This window comes from Pollicipes pollicipes, unplaced genomic scaffold (assembly GCF_011947565.3).
Source record: "Pollicipes pollicipes isolate AB1234 unplaced genomic scaffold, Ppol_2.1 Scaffold_882;HRSCAF=1015_pilon_pilon_pilon, whole genome shotgun sequence".
Classification (NCBI taxonomy): Eukaryota; Metazoa; Arthropoda; class Thecostraca; order Pollicipedomorpha; family Pollicipedidae; genus Pollicipes; species Pollicipes pollicipes.
Window position 1 is genome coordinate 135,151 of NW_023597085.1, and position 11,134 is coordinate 146,284.

Consider the following 11,134-nt stretch of genomic DNA (forward strand, 5'->3'; position numbering starts at 1 on the left):
CATGGGAGGCTCCAGGGGAAAAACAAGACAGGCATGTGCCAGGGGAGGTACAAAGCGGGTACTTTTGATCCTCCTCCAGGCGGTCACGGATGATGGAATGACGAAGGCGGTTTTGGTTCCATTGCCAAGCCATGTGTTACCATACGTCCACCCGGCAGAACAATGCCAAAGCGCACAATGGTTCCAAGGTAAAGACGCCCCTGACCTGACCTAAGGCAAGTATTCTTCTCGGTTTCAGCTCAGTCGTAGCCAGTCATTATGAGCCGGGCGATGAAGCAAAGCACCCGGTCCACACTGCACATCGGCTTCGGCGTTCTCGGTCTGCTCTCCTTCCTGCTCGTGCTGTTCTTCAACTACAGCACATCAAACCAGAACCTAGGTGAGCGCTGGTTCAGGTGAATGCATATCAATCTCTTGAGTACTGGATTACTTGTGAGATGCCCAGCTTCCCACATTCGAATTGCTAATGTTATTGACTATTGGGCATGGTACACACGGGCGTGACACTGGGCGCTCTTTGAAATGACATTGCTGAGTGCAGACTATAAATGATACGTTTGAGGTGGTACCTATGGTAATGCTATACGTTATTTTATATGGCATAGGCTAATGCGATACGTTATTCACGATCCACTTTCAACTCATGGGGGGGGGGGGATGAAAGGGGGAGGCAAAATAACAGTCTGCGGTAGCTTCACTGCCTCAGTTCCAGCTTCCATGGGCGCGGATGAAGTGCGTGAGCCCGATTGTGAGTGCTTGTGAATTAAAGGTGATTTGAGGGAGCTTGATAACGTAGTGGGATAGCAACGTGAGAGCAGGTGAGTTGGTGAACGCATGACCGCATCAGCGAGTGACTGAGTGGCTGCGTGAGGAAACTGAAAAAAAAAACAATACGCCGCCGGATCACTGCCGACCCAACGCCATTGGAACACAGCCATGTCATCCCCGCTGCTGATTCCGCTCGTTAAGGTGTTAGTTAATGCGTTAATGTGCTCATGTATAATAATGTTTTAGATGCACAAAATGGTGACATCGCTTTATTTGCCATTTGGATTCATCTCCGGCGTGGGGTTGAGGTTCCGTGTTTCTCTACAGGTCTTTTCTATCAACCGACGGGGAACATCTCCAACAAATATGAGGTATTCATTACCCCATCCAGTTGGACGTTCATCATATGGGCTGTTATCTACACGTGGATGGCAGTCGCACTGATCTATGGTACGTGTGCGGTGCATGCTACTGATCTTGATAAGACACGTGCATGAAGTGTATGACATTGAAATATGCGCCTGCCATGTTTGCAGCAGCTAGTACAAAATAGAAACCGCCCGATGTGCTTCGGAGAAGCATGCTTTTTCTATCGTATCCGATAAATCCTGCGGCGCAGTTAACAAGGAAGCCTTTGTCTGTTTTTAAAGAACTTGACTTCCACGTATTTATGTATTCATTCCGTCGTTATAAAGAATATGTGCGACAAGCTCGGTCTTGCGAACCGTCTGTGTTTCGGACAATGACCAAGGTGCATCGTCATGGGCTTTGCAACATCCGCGGGCGCATTTAGTAAGAATTGTTTGCAGATATAACATTTAGGGTCACATTGAAACAGCCTACTCGGCAAGATATTTTTTTGCAGGTATGGCGCTTAGCTTTACATCAAAGCCCGTAACAAGCTCGCTGACTGGGAATGGCGTACCCCCGTACTAGTCTGCTCAACTTTCTTAGTTCAACACTTTCTCTTCTGCCCGTTTGATGTTGAACAAATAAATGATTCAAGCCCAGTGGAAGACCAAAACAAGACGTAAAAAAGGCAATAATGCACAGCATCTGAACATGCCTCTGTTCCGACTTTCTTATTTGGCCATCGCCAAACCCGATTGAGGTCCACGTGATCACGAAATCAAGATAAGCAACGCCAGATTAGTACAGGGCACGCTCAGTCAAACAAATAGCCATACCGGTTTTGAAGCGATGCTCTTGCAACTTCCGGAATCTCGCGAAACACCCGGTCGTCCGGCGGGTCGAGAACGTCACGAATATCAGCAGATCGAGGCTGCAGAGGCAGGAGCGATCCAGCTGGATTCACGCAGCTGTGACCGGACTGTTTGAGCGTTGGTGTCTCCAACAGTTGCGTCAACGGTACCGCAGTCATGTCATGTCTGGGTCTTGTGCTGCCAAAAGCGAGGTCAAACGCAGACGCACAGATCCGTGAGTTGCGGCCACACGCGGCACGTGGGACACAGGGCGCTCCCGAACCGCCCGTCGCTAACTGACGGCGTGCGGTCTGCGGGGAGCAGACGTCCGCTGTCGACATGGCCATAACCAGCGGCCTGATCGGTCTGACCCGAGTAATTTGGGGGGATAGGGACGTTAAGGGGAGGGGACGTCCGGAACAAATAACACTAAGGTAGATTGGATGTCATTATAGCGCTTTACCTTTAACTCCAGAAGCTTATCATATGTTGTCACGCTCTAGATGTCAGTGAAGGTGTTGGCGTACTGACGCAAGGTCCCTCGCCAGCCCTGTGCAGTAAGTCAGGAGACCTCGGGAAATTACCTTATTCAAGCAGCAAACTATCGGAAACTTGAGTGAACATGACCCTGTCCACAAGTGCATAGCTGTGCTAACGCGATGTGAGCAAATATGTTAACCAAAACTGAAACGGTGATCTACGTGTCTGCGTGCGCCATGGGTGGCCGTGCTGGACGTGACGCTGCCGATTCTAAAGCTGTGATGTGCCTGTCTGCGTGCGCCCTGGGTGGCCGCGCTGGACGTGACGTGCTCGAGCGCCGTGGGTGACCGTGCTGGCCGTGATGCTGCCGAGTCTGAAGCGGCGAGGTGCGTGTCTGCGTGCGCCGTCGGTGGCCATGCTGGACGTGACGCTCGACGGGCCCGTTACAGCACTGTCCCAGCTGTGCCGGCGCACAGAGCAGGGCCCGCTCTATCTGAACCCGGTGACGGTGCCGGTGCAGTTCTGGCTGCTGTTCGTGCTGAACCAGGCGCTGAACATCAGCTGGCTGTTCGTGTGGGACCGCGAGCTGCTGACGGCGGCGGCCGTCTTCCTCGCCCTGGTCGTCATCACCAACTGGCTGGCCATGTACACACTTCACGCCAGGTGGGCGCGGCAGGTGGCGGCTCGCGCCTGACGCCGGGAGCGCAGAGCCATTACCCGAACATGGCGACGCGTCCCATTAGATGTGTCTCAGTGTGATTTATTGACATGGAAGACACGCATGCCTACTAATACCTGTGTTATGTGGTGAACACCTGCCAACGTCGAAGATAATCGCTTGTCGAGTGAGAAGATAAACGCCGCGTTTTGAACTAGCATACAGAGCACTTTATCACAGCTTTTACATGAATGTTATCGTTCATACGATCAAATCCATTCTAAGCGTCATCATCCACCGTGTGTCAGTTAAAGGCTTACCCAGCCACGTCTGAACAGTATTAGTGACCATGAATCTGAAGCGGACCTACTCAATCTGATGCCCGCTGCAACGTCCCAAACGCTGTGGCGTATATAGTGTATCATACAAAACCAAGAGCACCGCTTCAGCGCGAGTTCCTGAAGTGTTTTTTGTCTATGCCTTTAAAAGAGCGCGCTATTTTGAGTGCTCTGAAGGAACTTCCGCGCCATTTTCGCGCCAGGCTCGCTCTTATTTTGGAACTTTAGCGCCAGACCCTTCGCTTATTTGCCCACTGGAGGCAGCAGTACGGAGCCATAGATCGTGTTGACGTGCTGCAGGCTGTACGTGGACGGGTCGCCACAGCCGATGCCCAGTGCCCGTGAACTGCTGCTGCTGCGGCTTTGCGTACACAACGGCTTGGCGGTCTACACGGCCTGGACGACTGTGGCGGCGCTGCTCAACCTGGACATCGCCCTGGTGCACGTGGGCCAGGTGGGCGCTCGGGCAGCGGCCCGCCGCTGTCACGGCCGCGTGGTGCGCGGAACCGGCGCGTCCCGGAGCCGGTCTGGGGGCGCTGCCCGGCCGGCCGTGAGCGCTGCGCCGCCGTCGGTGCGTCCCCAGCTAATCGCTGAAGGTCTGGGAACATTTGGCTCAACCGATGGTGCGTCACTCCGGCTGTTTTGCACTCGGCTTCGCTGCGTGCGGCAGCTCGACAACACTCCATGCATGTTTAAAGATAATTGCGCGTCGTTGTGTCGCCCGGTTGCCGCAGCAACGCCGTTTGATATTTGTCGTGCCGCTGTCTATTCACTTTCCACTATCGGTCAACCAATCGTCGATTGATTATGTGCCAGCACACAGCACACCACGCAGCTAAATATAAACAACATTCACAACACAGCGGTGTACCCGAGGTCACTGTCCTTCCATTTTACGGAGGTGCCAGGGTAATACACGCTTGACAATCGATAGAAAACTGCCTTGACACCCGTTGCTAGCCGCTTGGTGACACCGGAAGCAAGGGGCATTCTACCCACGAACAGGTGCGCATCCTTGTGTGGCGCGAGCACTACACCGCTGCGAACAATCCAGCGAGGCGAATCGCTCAATACATGCAGCGATGGCGGACGTGATGGCCTGTTTGGCGGCGACCTTCGCGTGCCGCGGCTGGCTCTGGCCAATACTGGGCGTGCTATGTGTACTCGGAGGGCTTACGACATCCTATGTGTACCTTGGGCAGCCTGTGGGGTGCTGGGTGGGCGGACATGTCCCGCGAAGTGTACAGCACAGCGTGTGTACTCTCGGTAGCGTATATCTCACTTCAGCATGACACTCCTGCCTCTCTTCGGAACTTTCCCTTTTCTCTTTTTCCATACACCCTAATGACTAGTCCAATTTGAATAACTTTGGAGGGTTAGATTCATCGCAGCCTATTGGGACGTACCCAGGCATGCGTGTTTTGGCTTGTCCGTGACGCGCGTAAATAGCTGTCACATTAAGGATTACTCCGGTACAAATTATTGAACCAAATCTGTAAGTGCCAAGTGCAGTCTGTAAGCCAAGTGTAGGGCAGCTGATTGTACGCATTTCATGCCCTTTTCTATCCGTCGTGGTTGTCCTGCTCAAGGACAACGCCTTTGACAAGCTTGTCTGCATGATGAGCCATAGCGAGGTGGATGGGCCAAGTCTGCCGAAAGGGAGGGAGATCAGGTTCGTTAATGCGATGTCAGCGCGAAGAAGACGTCCGTATTTATTGGTGGTTGTTGTGTATCCTGTTGGCTCGTTCTTGTCTAAAGGCTGCCCACGTTGTGTCTATGAATGGTGCACGACCCCTTATTGACCTTTGCGCTGATAGAGGGGTGGGTGTTCGATACCACCCACTGAGTTTTCTTTGAGGATGCTTCTCCGGCATATTGTGCAATCGCGCCCAACGTTCAGTGGCCTATGGGATATCCATTGCGCGTGTTTTGACTCCAAAAAGGTGCTCGTAGCTTTCCTGGTTTCTGAGCAGTGACGGTTTATAGTAACACCGCACGGCGATCTACGGCTGCCGCGGACGGCAACCGACAGTGCCGCGGAACGCGCGCGGCGGGCCGACATTGTTACGTTAACCGCGCCATATATCATGAACATATCTCAAAACACGCGAAAATATGCAACGGTTGTGCTCAACATTAAACAACAAACATACCTGTACAGGTTTCGTGTTGCCACAAGGTATAGTCTCGTATGTATGATGTAAGGTTGAAAAGTGTGATAGTCTGGACGGGTTGCATTTGACCAGGGATAATGAGGCCCGTTATTGACCTAACAACATACATGCAAGTACAAATCGTAAGATCTCGTTGAGACCAATGCACACTCAGACCGCTCAGATTTATCTTTATTAGTTTAGAAACACCAGGGGTGGGGGAGGAGTGGCATCGACTGCCTATCAGTCCGTGTTATTGAAAGCCGCGAACCAGGGCGAGGATTAAGTAGTAGCGATCATCCCCGCGTTTCTTTTGCCTGATGCAGTTGGCAAAAATGAAATTAAATGGACCATGAGCTGTCGGGCACAGGTAGGGATGTATGCAACGAGTTAATGAATTGCTGGCGCTTTCCACTACCGGGGGTCGGCGAAAGTGTTCTTGCCTGCCTACGTTATTTGATCTTTGCGCTTTCCTGATCACACATTTTATGACACGTTCAGTGGGCAGGTAATCTTGAAAAATGGGTCGGAATGTTGGAAAATTATCCGGACTAGCGCTCGGCACAACTAACATCGATACTTATCTCAGTTTAATCGCTATCTCTTGAAACAGAGAATGCTATGCTCATCCATGCTAACGGCTAGCGGCATTCCGAAAAAGCACTCCTGTGTGCGGCCAAGACGGATAATCTTGTATCGCCGTGCTTAAACAAGGCCTTTGACTATACTTGACGCATGCAAGACCAAACTAGGGAATAGTTCCCGAACCTGCGAAACGCAAGTGGTGAATCGCCGTGAATGACTATCGGACAGAAAATTGCTGATTAAATGATTTTTCCTCAGAGAAATGCGCTATTAGCTGCTAAGTACTGTTCATCCATTCGGTCAAATGTGCATTATCAGTCGCCTTTGTGATGGATAAATTCACTGAAATTTTTTAAAAGTTCTGTTAACACTTCTATGAAGCTTGAGTATACCATACACTACGACATGGAAAGATTGCTTTCAGGCAGTTCCATTAACTTTCAACGGGTAAGCCACATATTCTAAGAATGAGTTTATTATATTAAGTGAGACCCTTTTAAGACATCAGAGCCCCTTCAGACCCTTCAGCACATAGCTCTAGTCCATCCAAATTCTAGGAAAATATTGGGTCTGGCAATTAGCACTATCCACCGGTCGAGTGGTTTGACGCCGGTTGCCCCATTATTGTTTACATCGGTGCTTTGTGGAACAAGGCGGGCATTTGAGGGTCATTTTATTCCAGGATCCTTCATCTTGAGTCATTTTAAGGCGTGAAAGCCCTGCAAGCTTTGTAAGTACTAGCCATTTTCATTAAGGACTACGGTGAACATTTTACCAGCCCCTCCAGACTCGGGACTCGCCGCCCCTCTCATCCATTTCTTCGTCTGGAACCCGATGCCAACACTTCACGGGTCTACCTGGTTCCTGCCGCAGCTTCCCGCAAATGTTCCATGTTTTGTTCCCAGTATAAAGCAGACGTCAACGACCTGGAGCAATTAACGTGGGTAGGCATTCCTGTGAAACGTGCTTGTGAATTACGTCGCCGGTGCCGGGGAAAATGGAGGAGCACGACACTGCGCTTAATGGTTTTACCCAACATGACGATGAATATTATGAAAGAAAAGGGCATCATTCATTGCGCATCGCATGGAAAATAATATATATATATATATATATATATATATATATATATATATAAGGATGCTGTACACCCCTCAAGGATCAGTTTCCGGCGACCGGTAATCAGACCAGCTTCCTTCAAACCATTTAGCTCCGGACGGACTGCTCCTACCATGGCTCCCAAGCAAAAATAGCTGTGTAAATCTAGGCTTATGTCTTGTGGTCTTCAACGACCGCAGCTCCTCAGCGACTGATGCACTCACAGACCTGTCCCACGACTCATAAACTGCGTGCCCTTGTTACTCACATCAACAAGAAGAGACTTAAAGAAAGTGCTCCACATTTGTGTGGGAGTTCGAACCGAAATAGTTACCTTGACGGCCTTCCGGTGCAGTTTACAGCCTCATAAGTCCTCTCCTCATAAGTCCTAAATCCCTCCAGTTTTTGAGCTATGCGCCCACGAAAATGGGGAAGACTTTGGGGAGAGTATTTCCAGGTCACCTTGGCATTCATAACGTCATGACATCATTCAAATCCTGCCATTCCATAAGCCATGCGATGATCAAGGCCGAGAAAGATACAGTGTCATGTCGTTCATATATCTGGTGTTTGCGAGCACCATTTCCAGATAAAATGGCCGTCAGTTGGCTGTCAATCAATGTTGTGCAAGGTACCATGACTTAATCAAACCATGGTGTACCGAGAAGCACGCTTACTAAACTGAGAAATTGTGTTGTGAAGAGTATTTCTTCTACTTTGAAGTATACCAATGGCTATAAGTGAGCCTATTTCATCCTATCTGATGCTTGCTTCAGTATCTTCAGAAGTTAAACATTGCCTTTAATCTACAATATTACAATTAATTTCGCGGTTATTACCGCTCCATCCATAATTGCATCTAATAATGATGGTTCCAGCGCAATGTTTGTGACTGCTACGTGTTTTCAAAATACAAAAGCAGGTGAACTGCACACTTGACCTTCACGTAAGCCTGCAAGTGACGAAGTGGTACGCACGATGCATGAACCGGGTCTTACGTCCCAACCTTTTGGTTTGGGTCAATGTTGACCAGCTTGATTAATATATATATATATATATATATATATATATATATATATATATTAGAGAAAGAGAGAGATTATATATTATATATATATATATATATACATATATGAATCATCATAAGACAGCGAACCACCATTGTATTTCTCAAAAACTTCAAGGGTGGTTCCACATCGCATACATTAGTCATGAGAGTGTTTCTCATACCCTGACCGGGGTCCTGTCCTTCCGTCCGTGCCACGTTATCACCGTGTCTGTGTGACTGACCTTCCCTCCCACCCCGCAGGCGTCCAACGAGGTGTCCAGCGCCGCCATAGCTCTGGTGCTGGCCGCCATTATTGTTTCATGGCTCATTCTGGAGGTCACGGTATTGGACCGCTACACGCGCTGGACGCTCTCGCCCGGCTTCAGTGAGTTCTTTTCGGCCTAGCTGTACGGCTCCCTTGACTGCCGGACGACAGGCTTGTTGTCCTGGGAATGACGGAGCTGGAGGGCTTGCCCCCACGCCGAGTGCAGTCTGATCTTCCTTGGTTCAGTTCCAAAATGTACCTGAATGTCTTACAGTTCTAACTTTGGGAGCGGAGACCTTGCTGAAACATGCCTTGCGCTTAGTATGCCTTGTACCCCTCGATTCCAAATCAACAGACAATTGAACGCTCAACAACAAAATGGTAGATGTGATCAAAAACCCATCGCAATTTAGTTTAAAAACTTATTGATGTGTACACGTTTTGGTCAAAATTGGAACAAATTATTTTTCACGCCAGCGGAACGACAGAATGAGGTCGTTCCGTTCCAGCCTCCTCCTCTTCTGCCTCTTACCAAACTTACTCTGCCTCTTATCGCCTTTGACGATGCACTTGGCGCTATTTCTGGAACGTAAGCCGACATAGCCGTGCTTGATGTAAGCAGGTAAGGCACTGAGCTCGTAGTTTTTCGTCCTGGTATAGAATAGGTCGGTAAGTGTTTGTATACAAACTCTGAGCTCAAAACCCACCTAATCTGGCGCTCCGTGGTCAAATGTTAAGTACTTAACGAATGCACCAACGGAGAGTGCAAACATTAAGCTTAAAAACAAATAAACACCGTGTTTTCTATAAGCCGCGGTTATTACAATCGGATGGTACGTGACCAACACGTTCTCCTCAGGATGGCTACATGGAGTATATTTTACACTCAGACTATTCGTATTTGCCCTGTGATACGGACTAACTCCGTTCAACCTTTGAACATGACCGTGTGAAGCTGTTTCCACCTAGCTGATGGCAAAAGGTCTTGACGGGATCGTGATATTAGAATACACAACACAAAGTACCAAGTCGGCAAAGAGACCGCACACTAGCCACGGCGAAAAGAGATTTGAATGTGGACGATACAAAAACAACTTATTTCAACGTCCCAACAAAATCCAAGACATTTGCATGCCATATGACTTCTCGCGCAGTCAGCACACGGTGCCTGAGACCGCCCCTCTGCCGACAGCTCTGGTGTGGGCGCTGGCCGGCGTGTTCGACAAAAACTACGAGCGCGCCTCGGGCGCCATGCCGACAGTGTTGGCGGTGGTGCTGGGCGTGGCGTGCGCGGCGCTGGCTCTGCGACTGCTGGCGCTGGCCGTGTTCGTGGTGCGCCGGCCGCTGGAGAAACCACGGGTGCGGGCTTTGCGCTCTGTCGAGCCCGGCCGGACCAACGGCGCGTTTGACCACTAGCCGGCCTGGCGTGCCGTTGTGGAGGGATGGAGCGAGGAGTTGCGGGAGTGTGACCTGGCGAGCCTGCGCTAAGAGGGGAGTGAGGAGCTGTGGGAGTGTCGGCTATCGAGATGTCGTGGTTAGAGAGAGTTTGGAATTGTGAGAGCATAACCTGGCGAGCTATTGCTGGAGGGGGGGGGGGGGGAGGGGGAGGAGAGAGGAGGGAGGAGGGAGGAGGGAGAAGGGGCAATGAGGAACTGTGGGAGTGTGACCTGGCGAAATGTCGCTGAGGATGGGTGGTGATTCGTGTGAGTGTGACCTGCCGACATATCGCTGAAAGAGGGAGTGAAAATTTGTGAGTGCGATCTGGCGAGGTGTCTCTGACGGAACGAGAGTGAGAGCGAGAGGGGGCTGTGAGAGCGTGACCTGGCGAGGTGTCACTGAAGAGGAGCGTGGATTTGTGGGAGTGAGGCCTGATGAGGCGTCTGTGAGAGAGCGAGAGCGAGAGAGCGTTGTGGGAGTTGGACCTGACGAGGTGTCACTGAAAGGGAACGTGGATTTGTGGAAGTGAGGCTTGCCTTCCGCACCACACAGCTGGAATCATTGTGAAGTTTGCTCGAATGCAGGGAACGTTTATGAATCTTGTTTTGCTGACATCGCATCATCATGAGGAGAAGCGGAAAGGTTAGGTTCTGATTGCACTGGCCGTCCAAATGTGCTCACACGGTGATAACGCACACGACCACACCGTGATAACGCACACGACCACACCGGGATAACAAACACGACCACACGGTGATAATTGACCGGCTGGCGTGATTGCTCTTATTGGAGTGGGATAGAACCGTGTATATCACATGACACATTCGGCGATACATGGTTGGCTCGCTCATGATGCGTTGATAAACTAAACTAGTCAAAACCTGTTTGTGCATAAATGTGCTGAAAAGCTTCTTTGCTGCAAAAAGCTGCACGTCGGAGATAGAGCTGATATGAGGATGAACGGAACAATAAATGCTTAGCCGCGGGCCAAGCATCGTCCATGTGGCGTAAGGATGCCTGCAGCAACTTACAAAACATTCTTAAGCTTTTTGTGGCCCTGATCTTCAAGAACTTGGATTCGTGTCGGTCAGAGCGGCACAAA

General features: G+C 50.3%; 1 protein-coding gene across 1 annotated transcript; it reads left to right on the forward strand.

Annotated features, from left to right (window-relative positions):
• The first annotated feature begins 233 nt into the window (after window positions 1–233).
• On the forward strand, window positions 234–10,349 carry LOC119114513 (uncharacterized). Its single transcript, XM_037238620.1, has 7 exons — window positions 234–379; window positions 1,096–1,218; window positions 2,900–3,113; window positions 3,747–3,900; window positions 8,592–8,715; window positions 9,788–9,881; window positions 10,331–10,349. The coding sequence occupies exons 1-7, from the start codon at window positions 259–261 to the stop codon at window positions 10,347–10,349; spliced, it is 849 nt and encodes a 282-aa protein (XP_037094515.1). The 5' UTR covers window positions 234–258.
• The last annotated feature ends 785 nt before the right edge of the window (window positions 10,350–11,134 follow it).